The sequence below is a fragment of the Cebus imitator genome, unplaced genomic scaffold (assembly GCF_001604975.1).
Source record: "Cebus imitator isolate Cc_AM_T3 unplaced genomic scaffold, Cebus_imitator-1.0 Scaffold42, whole genome shotgun sequence".
NCBI classification, from domain to species: Eukaryota; Metazoa; Chordata; class Mammalia; order Primates; family Cebidae; genus Cebus; species Cebus imitator.
This window is the reverse complement of record NW_016107357.1, coordinates 6,739,017-6,755,188: the sequence shown is the minus strand read 5'-3', so window position 1 is coordinate 6,755,188 and position 16,172 is coordinate 6,739,017. Positions and strand designations below refer to the sequence as shown.

The 16,172-nt window shown below is 42.3% G+C and overlaps 1 protein-coding gene across 4 annotated transcripts in view; it reads left to right on the top strand.

The window, feature by feature from the left end:
• The first annotated feature begins 8,898 nt into the window (after positions 1-8,898).
• Positions 8,899-16,172, top strand: part of TP53BP2 (tumor protein p53 binding protein 2) — a 66,258-nt gene continuing 58,984 nt past the window's right edge. For all 4 annotated transcript variants that reach the window (XM_037737722.1, XM_017526389.1, XM_017526388.1 and 1 more), the window contains exon 1: positions 8,899-9,202. Coding sequence is in view for 3 of the 4 variants with exons in the window: in XM_017526389.1 (XP_017381878.1) it covers positions 9,176-9,202 (27 nt within the window). In the remaining variant the exon portion in view is untranslated. The remainder of the gene's footprint in view (positions 9,203-16,172) is intronic.

Genomic DNA, 16,172 nt, shown 5'->3' with positions numbered 1-16,172 from the left:
GATTACAGGCGTTAGCCACCACACCTGGCCAAGTGCCTTCAATTTTATGTGTACTTCATTTTACACAGATGTGCCCCAGACAGTGACTGGCTTATAATAGACATCCAGTCATGTTTATTGAATTAAATTGAAAACTTTAATGTAAATTTATATTCAGGGGTAAAGAAAAGCATGTTTATTTATTTATTTTTGTAGCTGGGACTATAGGCGCATGCCACCGTGCTGGGCTAAATGCATATTTAAATGGACAGGGAGAGCTTGCTATAGTTGGTTCTTTTGTATAAGCATGCTTTGTTTTTTCAATTTCATATTTATTCTATTAGCTGTGGTAAATGTGATGTATGTTTGAAAATATATTTCAGAAAACAATTACTTTAAGAAAAAAAATCTTCAGTGATTACAGTTTGAGCACTCACCAGTTTGAAGTGAAAATTCTCTCTCAGCAGATACTCTCCTTTTGCAGTTTTGTAGTGTACATTTACCTTCTCAGCGGACCTTTTAAAAGCTCCCTCTGAGCCTTAACTAGACCAATAAAAAATGAACTTGGCCAAGACTTTTAGAAATGTTAGTCTTGGGAGTCTCTCTGAATCTGTTCTGGGGTTCAGAGATTGCCCAATAAAATACAAAAAAATGTTACTCTTCCTCAATTAATCTACCCTGGGCAACAATAGAGGGTACGGCAAAGTATTCTCAACTGTCAATTAATAACTAACTTAAATGTTACACACAACAGTTATTAGAAGTGAGTTATGAATTAGTCATAAGTGGGATTTAAATGGTGATATAAAATCATCTGGTTTGTTTTTCCTTTTCTAATTGTTTATCTTCAGCTATTCAGAGAAAAACTTTTGTGGCAGCAACAGGATTACATTCATTTAGTAATTGAGAGTCAAACATTGTGTGCTAGGTTAAAGGGAATGCCAAGAACTTTAAGAATTGGTCCTTTCCTCCAAGGCACTTAGGCCATGTATCTGTAAAACCAGTGTGCTTTTCATAGGTATTCTTGAAAAATACTTGAATGACTCACAAGTTTAAAATGATATAAAAATGATTAAAATGCAGTTCATTCTCATCTAACATTGTGTGTTTAAGTGAACACCAAGAAGAAATACGTATACATTCCTTCTAGTAGAATAAGCTTGGACAGACTTCATTGGTGGCCAATGGGCTTTTGTGAGTCCTTGGCACTTGGAAGCCTATTTTCAGTATTTTAGGCTAAAATTCTCTTGCTTGTCAATAGAGAACCCTTAATTTTTCTTTCTGAAATCTCATCACTTAGATTTTGTTTTCAAATGTTGCATGGTAACATGATAATTACAAATATTGTTTTTATTTTTTTATTTTTATTTTTATTTTTTGAGAGAGTTTCACTGTGTTGCCCAGGCTGGAGTGCAGTGGCACCATTCTGGCTCACTGCAGTCTCCACCTTCTAGGTTCAAGCAATTCTTCTGGCTCAGCCACCCGAGTAGCCAAGATAGCAGGTGCTTGTCACCATGTCAGGCTAATTTGTATATTTTATTTATTTATTTATTTATTTTATTTAGAGACAAGAGTCTTGCTGTGTTGCCCAGACTGGAGGCAGTGGTGCGATCTTGGCTCACTGCAACCTCTGTCTCCTGGGTTCAAGCAATTCTCCTGCCTCAGCATCCTGAGTAGCTGGGATTACAGGCAACCACCACCATGCCCAGCTAATTTTTGTATTTTTAGTAGAGATGAAGTTTCTTTCAACTTGTTGGCCAGGCTTGTCTTGAACTCTTGACTTCAGGTGATCCTCCTGCCTTACAGGCATGAGCCACCATGCCCGGCCAGTGTATCTTTAGCAGTGATGGGATTTCACCATGTTGGCTAGGCTAACCTCAAATGATCCTCCTGCCCTGGCCTCCCAAAGTGACTTACAGGTGCAAGTCACCACCTGGCCTCATAAGTATAGTTCTTTATGAATGACAGCACCATTGGCCAATCATCAGAAGGGCAAGCACTTTAGGTTTGTACTCCAGCAAGGGATTTACATTCCATATATCCTTTCACTGTCATTCAATCAGAACTTCTTGTAGGCACTTAGGAGATGGCTATTTGGGGTGACAAATAGAATCTGTGGTCATATAACTGGGAAATGTAAAAAACACTGACTCGAATTATGTAAGCTACAGACAAATGAATAACTCATTCATTTATTCACTCTTTAATTAATTAATTCATTCTACTACTATGGACTGAGCCCTGTTTTAAGCACTGAAGAATTCATACTAAACAAGGATGAGTAGAGGTCCCTACCTGTGGGTTACAGTAATGTGGGAAAGACTAACATTAATTGAGTAACACAAACCAGTGTAAATATTCAGTGGTGACACATGGTGTGAAGGTTAGCTCTTTGGAACTATGCTACAGCATGTGCTAGAGGAAGCATGAAGGGCAAAATGGAGACTAAAAATGATAGTATGGCTGAGTCTCACAGAGGGAGAGGACTGTGGTACCTAGTAAGGCTGAAGGATGGGCAGGGACAGACATTCAAGGGCTTGGAGGCAGAGCTAAGAAAGGACATTAAGCAGGGCTATCTTGTGATCAGATTTATGAGAAATGATGGTAGCTTGAATAGCATGGTTGTAGTAAAGGAAAAAAGGCAGTTTGATGAGATATTTAGGAGACGAAATGAGTAGAACTTGATGACTGAATAGATCTTAGAGATTAGGGAGAAATAAGGTCAAACATGATTCTCAGGTTTGTGGCTTGAGAAAATGAAAGAACACTAGTGGCATACACTGAGACAGGAAATGCTAGAAGAGAGCCAGGATTGGGAATAAAGACTATCCCTTGGTTTTAGATATGCTGAGCTGAGACATGTTGATATGGAAATCCAGCACTATTCAATAGAGCTTTCTGTGATGATGAAGTGTTCTGCATCTATACCACTGAGTATTTTAGCCATTATTCACCTGTGGCTATTTACATTTAAATTAAAATAAAAGATTTAGTTTCTCAGTTGCACTAGCCACATTTCAAGTGCCCAAGAGCTATATGTGGCTAGTGATTTTTGCATTGGACAGTGCAGTTCTAGAGCCTAGAGAAGCAGCCTAGGTTGAAAATATAAAAAATTAGCCAGGTGGGGTGGATTATACCTGCAATCTTGGCACTTTGAGAGGGCAAGCCAGGAGGATTGCTTGAGGACAGGTGTTTGAGACCAGCTTGGACAACACAGTGAGATCCTGCAGCTACAAAAAAATATATAAAAATAGGCTGGGTGTGGTGGCTCACGCCTGTAATCCCAGCACTTTGGGAGGCCGAGGCAGGTGGATCACCTGAGGTTGGGAGTTCAAGACCAGCCTGACCAACATGGAGAAACCCTGTCTCTACTAAGCATACAAAAATTAGTCGGGCATGGTAGCAGGTGCCTGTAATCCCAGCTACTCAGGAAACTGAGGCAGGAGAATCACTCGAACCTGGGAGGTGGAGGTTGTGGTGAGCTGATAATGTACCATTTCATTCCAACCTGGGCAACAAGAGCGAAACTCCATCTCAAAATAAATAAATTAATAATTAGCCATACGTGATGGTGTGCACCTGTAGTTCCAGCTACTCAGGAGGCTGAGGTAGTAGTCTTGCTTGATTCCAGGAGTTTGGGGCTGCAGTGAACTATGATAGCAGCACTGCAACCCAGCCCAGGAACAGAGCAAGACTCCATCTCTTAAAAAAAATAAAATAAAATAAAGAGACGTGGGTAGGTGAGGTATAGGACTGTGAAGACAATTTTCTAGGGAAGAAGGGAAGGTAGTCATTGAAAAGAGGAAATGGCTAGGACTGAGACTCAAGGACCTTCAACATGTAAATGCTGGTGAAGAAAAATGAGCCTTCAAAAGATACCACGAAGCAATCAGGGAGGTAGGAGAAAAACTGTAAGAGCTTTCTCATTTAAGTCAAGAGAAAAGAGTTTTGAAAGGGAGGAATGAGCAACAGCTAAACGGTGCTAGAAGGTTGAGGATGATGAGACTGAAGATGTTTATTAAATCAGTGAAACAGAGGCCATTGGTGACTTTGTCAAGAGCTGTTTCAGAGGAGGGATGAGGCTGGAAGGGGGCAGACTAGATGAGGAAGGAGGGGGTGAGGTAATGGAGAAAGAACTGACAGTAGAAGAAATCATGAGCTCCTTGTTCCAAGAGTTACCAATAAAGCAGGGAATTACTTTAGCCAAATCAAGCTAGAGTCATATATCATAGATATATGTCTTCGAAGCACTGAGTTTATCCTACAAAATTACCAATTTTGAATCTTTTGTCATGAATGTGAGGAGCTATATATGTCTGCTGGGCTTTCTTCCTACCCCAACTGCTTTGGAGGGTGGGTATGAAATAGACCATGTGAGGGCCTAGAGGCAGTGTTAAGACGTATTCTTTATCCTAATAACAATAAAAAGCAAGGCTTTTCTTTTTTAAAGCCATTTTATTATCTAAAATTTAGAGCATACAGAAGAAGAGAGAAAACTATAACTCATCACTTCCAGGTATGGTTCATCACCTGATCCCAAAAGCCTTCAGCCGTTAGTTCTAGCCCATCCATATCCCTGTCTACTTAGATGAAAAGTTTTAAACATGGGAGTGACATGATTACATGCATGTTAAAAAGATTATTCTTGCTGCTAGGTAGAGCAAAAGTCAGCACATTTCCAGATAGTTTGGCTTTGCTGGCCGAACATGCTCTGTTACAACTACTTAACTCTTGTAGTAGCTTGAAAGCTGCCCTAGACAATACATAAATAAGTAAATGTGGTTGTGTTCCAATAAAACCTTATTTGTGGACACTGAAATTTGAATTTCATATAGTTTTTGCATGTCACAAAATATTCTTTGTCTTGTTTTGATTTTCTCCTTCACAATTTAAAAATGTAAAAATGATTTTTGCTCATAGGCAATACAAAAACAGGCAGAGAGCCAAATTTGGGCTGTAGTTTGCTAAGCTCTAGGGTAGAGAATGAATTGCAGTGGGCAAGAGGAGATGTAGGAAGACCTGCCGGAGGCTACTGCAGTAATCAGGACAAAATCTCACTATTCCTGTACCTAGTAAAGGGAAAAGACAGCATAGTACTATACCATTGAGTATTTATTTATTTATTAGGTACTATACCATTGAGTATCTATTATGCCCTAGACACAATATTAGGGCTGAAGATATACAAATAAATGAGTAAGAAATAGTTTTTGCCATTGCAGCTAGTTTGGGAGACAGATGTGTTTTTTTTCTGTCACGTTGTAAATACCATACTATGGTACTTTGGAATATACATGAAGTATTTGATTAATTCTGTGTGAGAAGCATCAAATATGACCTTAAGAGTGACACTTAGCCAATGTAGTGGCTCATGCCTGTAAGCCCAATACTTTGAGAGGCTGAGAAAGGAGGACTGCTTGAGGCCAGGAGTTCGAGACCAGCCTGGGCAACACAGTGAGAAACTGTTTCTACAAAACGTTTAAAAATTAGCCAGGCATGTTTGTAATCCCAGCTACTTGGGGGGCTGAGGTGGGAGGATGGCTTGGGCTCAGGAGTTTGAGGTTACAGTGAGCTATAATCATGCCACTGCACTCCAGCCCCTTGTCTCTTTTAAAAATAAGTGACATTTAGGGCATTTAGGGTAAGGACTTGAAAGATGAATAGAAGTTAACCATGTAGGGTAAGGTGGAGGGAGGAAAAGGTTTTTAAGGCAGAGGGAAAAAGTATAAATGGATCCAAAGAGGCTTGATACACAAGCTTCTGCCCCATCTTTTTTTCAGATTACTGCTAACTTGAGGTGAATGTAGGAGGAAACTGCATAAACCTGTAGGTTAAGGAACCCGTAAAAATGGAGTATCTCTGGTTTCAAGAGGGAGGATAATTGGTGGAATATTAAATGATTCTACATGACCCAGGCACTGGCTACATCTTTCATCTCTCTTATCACTCCCCTCCTTGTTCACTCTGCCCTGGGCACACGGGTCTTTTTGTTATGTCTTTGAGATACCAAGCACAAGACTGTCTCAAGCTCTTTGTCCTTACTGTTCCCACTGCTTAGAGTCCGATTCCTCCCTCCCCTCATTCCTCAGAGGCCTTCTCTGGCCACCCTATCTAAAACAGATGCTATTCTCTTAGGTTTACCTAGTTTCTTTTTTTTTTCATAGCATTTATTATTCCCTTATTCATGTGTTCATTGTCCAGCTCCTCCCAACTAGAAAATAAGCTCCATGAAGGCAAGTCTCTTCTCTGTTACCTCTAGAGTCCAGAACAGTGCCTGGCAAACTACAGCCACACAAGTATTAGTAAAATTGATCAGTAAAAGGAGGGGGAGAGGGTAGAGAAGAACCCAGATGAGTTGGAGTGAAGGGAATACATATTGCAGGAGTGCAAGCTCAATTGTCTCTGTTTTATTGGCTAAGATGGCAGTACATCTTTTGAGAAGAGAGGGACTCAAAGTTTGGAAATCTGTGGAAGATGAAAAAGAGTAACACAGGGAGAAAGTAGGGAACTTGATTTGAACTCAAGCCAAACAGATAATTAACTGCACTGTGCCAAGGGGTGGGGTGAGAGCCAAAGGAGAAGGTAGCTCCACCCCACTCAGAATGTGGTAATTTGACTTACCTTTCTTGGAGTTGAATAGAGAATTATTGAGTGGGGAGAACCAAACAGAGGCTCTTGAAAGCAGGTGAGGGTGGCAGTGGAACGTGAAACTTGGTAGAAAACAAACCCTCTGAGAGCCATATGTGAATGGTACAAAGTCTGAGAGAATGAAACCAAAGCACAGACAAGGGTTCTTTGGTTTCATGCTTCTATGAATTAAAAATAAAAAGCACTCAGCATAAACATACCTGCTATTTGGCAGCTAGGTATTCTCAATTGGCTAGAAGTGAGTTTCAGGACAAATTGCCAACTGCTGTCCCTTTTCTCCTCCCTTCCCTTGGGCAGGGCATTTGTGAAAACAGACAGTAAAGAAATAGAACTGGACAGTCTTATTGCAATTCTTCTCTCCTTGCTTCCATTTCTATTGTAATCATTTTATTAATAAGCCAGGGCTGCCAATGCTCATACTAAATATAATTTACTATTGTGCACAACCAGTTTTAGGGTGGTAATGAGTCATGGTTTTTTTGGTGAGAACTGGAGGTTTAGTGACCAATATGGGTCACTAAACTGGATGACTGTGGATCATCATATCTTTCCATAACTTCCCATTTCACTCAGCAAAAGTAAAGTCCCTAGAATAGCCTAATAGGCCCTCCTTGTCTGGCCCTTCATATCATTCCATCTCATCTCCCACTACTCTCCCCTCATCGTCTACTCCAGCTATCTGAGCCCCCTTGATGGTCCCAGAATTTGCCAGGCAGGCTCCCGTATCAGGCCTTGGAAAAAAAAAATTAGAAAATAAGGCTTTAAACCAGATTTTTTGAGAACTTTAAATGCTTTTTTTTTTTTTTTTTGAGACGGAGTTTCACTCTTGTCCCCCAGGCTGCTGTGCAATGGCACGATCTCGGCTCACTGTGACCTCCGCCTCCCGAGTTCAGGCAATTCCCCTGCCTCAGTCTCCTGAGTAGCTGGGACTATAGGCACCTGCCACCATGCCAGGCTAATTTTTGCATTTTTAGTAGAGACGAGGGTTTCTCCATGTTGGCCAGGCTGGTCTCGAACTCCTGACCTCAGGTTATCCGCCCGCCTCGGCCTCCCAAAGTGCTGGGATTACAGGCGTGAGCCACCGCGCCTGGCCGAGAACGTTAAATTCTAACTGAATTAACTGTAATTTAATGTTTCCAGATACAGCAGCTAGGATGGCGCAATAGGGAGTTCGATGGAGATTCTGGTAAGGGATATGGCGGACTAAGAATTGTCTGTTCTTGAAACTAGATAAATCCAGGGGCTTTACTCCACTTCAGGTCCCAGAATCATGTATAAAGACAGAGAAAAGTGATTCCGAGTGAGCTTGCACAGACTACCTACTAGAACAAAGCTTTCTGGAGTTAGGGTTCCCGGAGTCTGTGTCTCCCTGGAAGGTGGAAGAGGAGTCTGAACCTGCTCTGCTCCTCTTTGGGAGCCCTGCCATTTCCTTGGGCCTCGGCCTCCCTCCCTGGAAAAGGATGAGATATCCACTGGTTCCTGGTATCGGGAGGCTGCTTGCGGGGTGTTCCCAGCACCCCCCGCCAGGAAAGCTCCTCGGAATGCTACCTGACACATTTTACGCCTCTTATTTTTATTGTGGTAAAACATATACCACATAAAAGTTACCCCTTTATCCAGTCTGCGGTGTACGTTTGTGAACATCACAGCAAGTTAACACATGAGTTTTAAATTAGAATTTGCACGGCGGCAAATGAAGGGAAAGGCGAATAAGCCGAGAGCCGGTCACCGAGGAGCACGGGGAACGCGCCGCGGGCTGAAGCCACACGGGGAACTCCATTTTGTCGGGACGGGGTCGGTCCTCGCCGCCTCCAGGGAGTTGGGTCGTTTCCGCCGCAACGCCCGGGCCTTCGCCGGGGGTTTGCCCTGCCGCGCGGCCGCGGGAGGACCCTGTCCACGAGCCCAGCCTCGGGGGTCCGGTTCTGAAGGCAAAGGGTCCCCTGCCTCGCACAACTCGGAGCTGCCGAGGAGGGGACGGCGGCAACCCTGGCGCGGCTCGGTGCCTTTCACTAGCTCTCTGTTTTCCTGAGGCGCCGCCTCCCCATTGCCCCGGCTCCGCTAGGAGGCGTGCGCTCCAGCCGCTCGCCGCGCAGCCCCGGCCGCACTTCAGTCCGAGGGGAAGAAAGAAAAGGCGGCCGGCTCCCGCCGCTCCCTGTCCACGCCGCCGGACCCGCGCAGGCGCGCGCGGCTCCGTTCCCGCGGCCTCCCCTCCCCCAGGCCTCCAGGCGTGCCGCGGGCGGGGTCCGCGCGGGGGGCGGAGCCGGCGCGGGCTGGGCTGGGGCCCGGCCCCGGATTAGTTGGTTTCGGAGCGGAGGACGGAGCCCAAGCCGTCGCGAGCGTCGGGGAGACAAAGCCGCGTCAGGGGGTCCGGCCGGGGGACTGGGCCCGGGGCTTGGTGGCGCCTCAGCCGCGCGGAGGGCCCTGCGGACCCGCGCGCCGCCGCCTCGCAACAGGTCCGGGCGGCCTCGCTCTCCGCTCCCCTCCCCCGCACCCGCGACCCCCGGGGCGCCTCCGCTGGGCCGGGGCCGCAGTCTGGCCACCCGCTTCCATGCGGTTCGGGTCCAAAATGATGCCGGTAAGGGGGCGAGCGGCCTGGGCGTCGGGCCCGGAAGCGTGCGGGGTCGTGGGCGGGGGGCTGGTCCGCGTCCTCGGGCGCGTCGGGGAAGGAGCCCGGGCTCCGGAGCCCGCGCCGAGGGGTCGGGGCGTTCCGAGCCTTTCCGGGGTTTCGGGAGGGGGCGGTTCCATCCTCAGGGCTCCCCGCCCACCGCCGGCGTGGGGGCGCGGAGAGACCCTGACCGCGAAGTGGCTTTCCCCAGCTGCTGCGGAGTCCGGCGAGCCGCCCGCGAGCCCAGCAGCCGCTCAAACTTTTCGTCTTTCACTGGGTCTTGACTTTTCTTAAGTTCTTGAAGGTCAAGAATACGGGAACTGGGAACCTTGTTCTTTGCTTTGTCTTTTTTTTTTTTTTTCCTTTTAACTTTTTACTGGAGTGAAACATACGTTACTGGAACGAGTACCTTTGTTTTTAATTGAATTTCGATCCTGATATCCTCAGTAGCAGCTAAGTCACTCCTATCTCTGTGGAAACTGGTTTTGGTAAATGCAGTCTAGGAAGTTTTAGATCGCAGGAAAGTGTACTTGCCTGGCGCCCTTAGTTTCCCACAGCTTGTTTAGCAAAACCTCCGCAGAGGATTAGTGCGTTCTTTAGGAGCTCCGCAGGCTGTTCCAGGCCACAGGTGAACAGCAGGTTTGAGACATTTCTGAAATGTCTCTGTCCTTCAGCGATCGCGGAATGGAGGGTTGCGGTGGCTTCTGCAATCTTCAGTAGCGAGTTTCTTCGTGGAAGTGATATTTGCACCTCTCCCACTGAAGTGGGGACATATTGCAGGCTTCCTGTGCTTATGGCTACATTTGCTTAAACAAAGAAACAAACAGCTTTTACTTTTATAAAGTCTGGAATGGAGTGAATAATAAGTTTGCAGTCACACATGCAGAGTATAATATGCTGTCCTCTGGCCCCCTACTTGTGTCGTGGAGGGCATCCTAAACTCTCACTTATTGGGGCGACTTAACAGTTCACTAGAATTAGTAATTGGGTTTAGATGGTTTAGGATGTTTTGTCCTGCCAGGATTCAAGGAATTTGAAAGTATTAATAGCATTATGCATCTTACTTTGGTTTAATGCCTGGTTATAAAGTCAAGTTGTGGTGTGAATGTCCAATATTGAAATAATGGACGATGGATAAGGGTGATGGATTTTGCTGTTAAGATGATTATTTTCTGGATTTACATTTCTTTTTATTGAAATAGCTTTTACGGATTGTCTGTGAATTTTTCCCAATACTAGGAGCAAGAGAATCAGTTGTTGCTATATGGTTTCTTGCTTGTTTTTTGTCAAGATATCCTTTGGAGATACCATACCAAGGTATCTGGTGTGTAGCCGAATTCATAAAAAGTTATGTGGCTCTTGAGAGTAAATTCAATTTAGCAATATGGTTCCTCTGATTGCCTTTCTGATGTCAAAACAGAATCCTAACACAGACTCAGTGTGGTTGGTGGCACGTACACCAGCTTTGAAGTTATAGTAACACTTTAGTATTGCTCAGTTACTGTCTTTAGTGACTGTAGGCACTTAAAAAATTTGCTCCTCAGTTTCATCATCTGTAAAATGGGGATAATAGTACTCAGCTGTTACGGTGGTTTTGAGGATTAGAGTTATGTTTACAAAGGAAGTGTGATTAGTACAGTGTCTGGCTTGCAGTAGGGGCCAGATAAAAGCCTGTGAATTTCCAGTGTTGGTTAAACTGGAGATTCTCAGATTTGTTATATATAAAAATATGAAATAATTTTTCATTTAATAACCTTATGTTAAATGTGTCTTTTAAAAAATTTTATTTTATTATTTTTTTTAAAGACGGGGTTTCACCGTGTTGGTCAGGCTGGTCTTGAAGTCCCGACCTCAGGTGATCCGCCCGCATTGGCCTTCCAAAGTGCTGGGATTACAGGCATGAGCCACCACGCCTGGCCTAAACCTGTTTTCTTAAATACATTTCTCATCTTTGGCTTTTAATATGCTTGGATTTTTATTCCAACATTAATGAAATTTTGTTATATTACTTTGAAAAATTCTAACCAATTTATCAGGAAAAGCATATTTAATGTGAAAAAATGGATAGTTTCAGAATTTAGACAATTGCCTAGATGTATTTTTATTGTGGTAAAATACACATAAAATAAAATTTACTATTTTAACTATATTTAAGTGTACAGTTCTGTGGCATTAGGTACATTCCTTGATTTGCTTTTAAAGGCATTCTGAAGATAATGGTTTACTATTTAGACTGTATTATATTAAAAATGTGCAAATAAATTGTGTTCATGTGTTTTCTCACCAAATGGTACAGGATCAAGTGGTTTTCTTTTATGTGGGACATGAAGTGATAATTGGATCCAAAACCAAAAGTAGAAGATGTATTTTAGAAGGCTAACTAAAAATAAATAGCAAGCTCTGCAAATCACAGTAGGGGTAGTGATAGGGTACTGCAGAAACGGGAGTGATAATTACTCTCACTTTCAGATACCTTTCAGGTTAGTATCTCTAGTTCTATGATATTTCCACAACTTGCCGAGGAAAAACTGGTTATACTTTCATACTTGACATCTTTTTCTTGATTAAAGAAGAGATTATTTGCACTTTGAGAGTTTGGCTTTTTAGTGATCCACTCATTGAATTTGAATATCAAATGGAGGCGGTTATCAAAAGCAAAAATTCTTAGTTATTGAAAATTATATTAGATACCTTTTATTTATTACTTTGATTTTGTGAAGTGCTATACTCAAAACAAAAATGTGTTTTTAAGAAGGAGCTTGGCTAACTCTAAAAGCTATGCTCTGCTTTTTTCAGCTAATAGTTTAATAAAAATTTTTGTGTGTACCTGCTGTTGAAGTGATAAATTTAACAAAATTATTTACAAAACTACACAGTATTTGGCAGTGCCACCTGGAAAACCAGAAGGCTTGACTTCGCCTGTCACTTGGTAGTTGGAGATGCTGTATATTTGGCATATATGTCCTACTGCAATGGAAATGCTCTGTATCTGTGCTGTCCTGCATGGCAGTCACCAGCCACATGTGGCTACTGTGCTTCAAATGTGGTTAAGGGAACGAAGAACTGAACTTAAAAGTTAATTTTAATTAGATTTAACTAGTCACATGCCTGGTGGCTACTGTATGACAATGCATTTAAACGGATGTCATCATATGGCCCTTGTACAGATATTTTAAAGAAAATGATAGCTTATTTTAAAAAAGCTCAAAGTGATCATAGTTTAATTTCTAAGTTTATGGCATTTTATATTTCAGTGTCACAGAGGCATAATTATTTCTAGTTATTTAATGATGCTGCAAAATATAATTTGAGCTTCTAATTTCCGGGGTCTAGGGGAAAAAATGGGATATTACAGTATTTCCTTTAGCAGTTCGACCACCTGGTCAGTAGAATTTGTGTATTTCTGAGCATAACTGTGTAAAGTGTACACCTCCACTGACCAGTAGCTTAACTTTTGCTTAAATACTTGTATTGTTATTTCCAAAGGTGTGGTTTTATTTGCACAGATTTGCACAAAACACAAATTGCGTTTTGAAACTAAAAATCTTTCAAGTTTTGTGTTTGGAACATTTTGGGTTTTTTTTATTTGAGTCTGAGTTTCGCTCTTGTTGCCCAGGCTAGAGTGCAATGGCACGATCTTGGCTCACTGCAACCTCTCCCTCCCGGGTTCAAGTGATTCTCTTGCCTCAGCCTCCCGAGTAGTTGGGATTACAGATGCCCGCCACCACGCCTGGCTAATTTTGTGTTTTTAGTAGAGACAGGGTTTCACCATGTTGGTCACGCTGGTCTTGAACTCCCGACCTCAGGTGATCCACCTGCCTTGACCTCCCAACGTGTTGGGATTACAGGTGTGAGCCACCGTGCCTGGCCTGGAACATTTTATTTATATGATTTTATCATGTTCTGAAAGAATTCTTTTTGCTTGAGTAATAGTGTAGTAAATTAGCTTAGATCAGGCTTTATTCCAGAATAAAGTTTAGATTAGGTCCCTAAAATAGGTTCCTATCTTTATAGAATTATAGTTATCGAAGGCTGTTAAATAATCTATTTTTAGAAATGTGCAAAATATCTCACATTTCATTTGCATTAGTTTTGTTGCCTCGTGACTTCAGCTATATTAATTAGAAGCTGAAAGACGTTTGAAAATTTCTGTATTTATACCTGTTTTAGAGAAACTAGATTTAGACTTTATTAAAGAAATTTACACATATACCTTATGTTTAACAATTAAAAGAGAATTTATCTGGAAGAGACATAGAGGGTCATTTATTCACATACACTGCTTCTAGGAAGAACTGTGTTCCCTCCCTCTTTATCCCCACTGCCCCAGCAGACAGTAAAATAAAACTTTATTTTCTGGAGCTTTTAAAGAATGCTGTAGACCTTTATCTCTTTTGGTGATGTACCACAGTGTGTGGCACTCTTTAAAAAGTCGTTCTAGAGCTAAGTTAACACTGAGTATTCTTGAAGCTCATGCTATTTAGCCTCTCCTTAGCTCAGCGAGGATAACTGCATACTAATACGTGCTTTTATGATTTGTCATCGTGTATTACAAAGCTCTCACCAGCTTTCTCAAGGATCTCACAGAATGAGAATAGGATTTAAAAGTTTAGGAATCCAGAGTGTTCTTTTTTTTTTTTTTGAGACGGAGTTTCACTCTTGTTACCCAGGCTGGAGTGCAATGGCGCGATCTCGGCTCACCACAACCTCCGCCTCCTGGGTTCAGGCAATTCTCCTGCCTCAGCCTCCTGAGTAGCTGGGATTACAGGCACACGCCACCATGCCCAGGTAATGTTTTGTATTTTTAGTAGAGACGAGGTTTCACCATGTTGACCAGGATGGTCTCGATCTCTTGACCTCACGATCCACCCGCCTCGGCCTCCCAAAGTGCTGGGATTACAGGCTTGAGCCACCGTGCCCGGCCCAGAGTGTTCTTTTGAGCTCATGCTATTTAAGTTAAACATTATTTAAATACTTGCTTTTTGACGGTGTGCTAGGTACTGAACAAAACATTCTCTTTAATCGGATGTAATAGAAAAAAGAAAACATAGGTGATGTGACTGTGTATGAAATGTCTAGTTATATTGGAGTGGTAGGTGAGACATTAAAATTCTGTGTCTTATTGGGGTAAGCCAAGAGGTTTGGTCATTGGGGATCCTTTAGGAGCATTAAGTTTTAAGTAGTCAGTGATTTCTTAAAACACTTTGTATACTGTCTTATCAAAGTAAATGTATCTTATCAAAGAAATGCAAATTTTAAGCATTATTAGATAATGGGCAGGAAAAGCAGTTTTACAGACTTAGAAACTTTTTTTTACGTAAAATATACTCGAAAACAAATTATTTATTTGGATGATAATAGAACCAGATTTTCGATGAATGTGTTCATTTGCCCAGTAAGTACTGAATTTTCACTTTTTTTTTTTTTTTGAGACAGAGCCTCGTTCTATCACCCAGGTTGGAGTGCCGTATGGTTCAATCTCAGCTCACTGCAACCTCCGCCCACTGGGCCCACTGGGCTCACTCAAGCGATTCTCTTGCAGCAGCCTCCTGAGTAGTTGGGATTACAGGACTGCACCACCATGTCCAGCTAAATTTTTTTTTCTATTTTTAGTAGAGATGGCGTTTCACTATGTTGGCCAGGCTGGTCTTGAACTCCTGACCTGAAATGATCTGCCTTCCAAAGTGTTGGGATTACACAGGTGTGAGCCACCGCACCCGGCCAAACTGTCACTTTTGAAATACATACTCCAATTGTTTTTCTGGATACAAATTTATAACTTAATACTACTTTATTTAAATTTCAAACACATCAACCCAAAATCCCTTAAGGCACAAGCATAGAAAAGTAGTAGGAAACCATAATGAAACTATTATAGATAAACAGTTTAAACTACTGGTGGTAACAAAAAATGATGAAGGCAATTTACTGTTCTTCCACAGGGAGTGAACAATTTATATGTAAAACCAGGGGCAGTGGAAGCTTCACTCTAACTTCCCTTGAAGACGAGCCACCTTTCTATGCCTCACGCTGTGTATGGTGATTTAGGTTGATCATTCCATCTAATCCCCTTACTGCACTCTGAAGTTGATCTTCCCACTCTCATTCAACAGATAAGGAATTTGAAGCTCAAAGGGTTTAAGTAATTTGTTTCTGATCATTAGTAGACATGAGATTTGAACTGTCTGTCTGCAAACACATGCTCTGTTCAGGATGGCAAATGGTTGGGTTAGAATATTTTTATGTGTTTGACAGGACAAACAGTCATAATGATTTTCTTTTGGCTAATGGTAACTCCAAAAATTGCTTTTCAAAGCATAACTCTATTGTAGTTTTAAAGTAGAAAAAGAGAAATGGAGACATCTTCCTTACTTAAATCCATACTGAATGAGAAGATGGGTAAATAGTTCTCTTATCAACTTTCAAATGACGTAGAGGTGGTTACCTCTTCCGGGGCAAAGGAAACATCTTCTTCCCACCTCTATCTAATACTACCATAGAGATCTCAGATCTTCCACATCTGCAGGGAAAAAGAAGGGGTGTGATAATTAGCTTTTGTGTGAGGGGTGTTGAATAGTTTTTCGTGAGATGATACCTTTAATTATAGCTTGCAGGATATGATGTATTATGTTGGTGCAAAAGTAATTGCAGTTCTTGCCATCACCTTTAATGGCAAAACCATAACTATTTTTTTTGCACTATCCTAATAAAGGAGCGGAGTAGGATAGGCATGTTGGGAGAAGTGGAGGACAGGGACACATGTAATTAATGTCTGCTCTGAGATGGCCAGTGTCATTCAGCCGTTTCCAGTTGCTCGAATGGTGCAACAACAACTTTTTTTTTTTTTTTTTTTTTTTTGAGACGGAGTTTTTGCTCTTGTTACCCAGGCTGGAGTGCAATGGCGCAATCTCGTCTCACCGCAACCTCCGCCTCCTGGGTT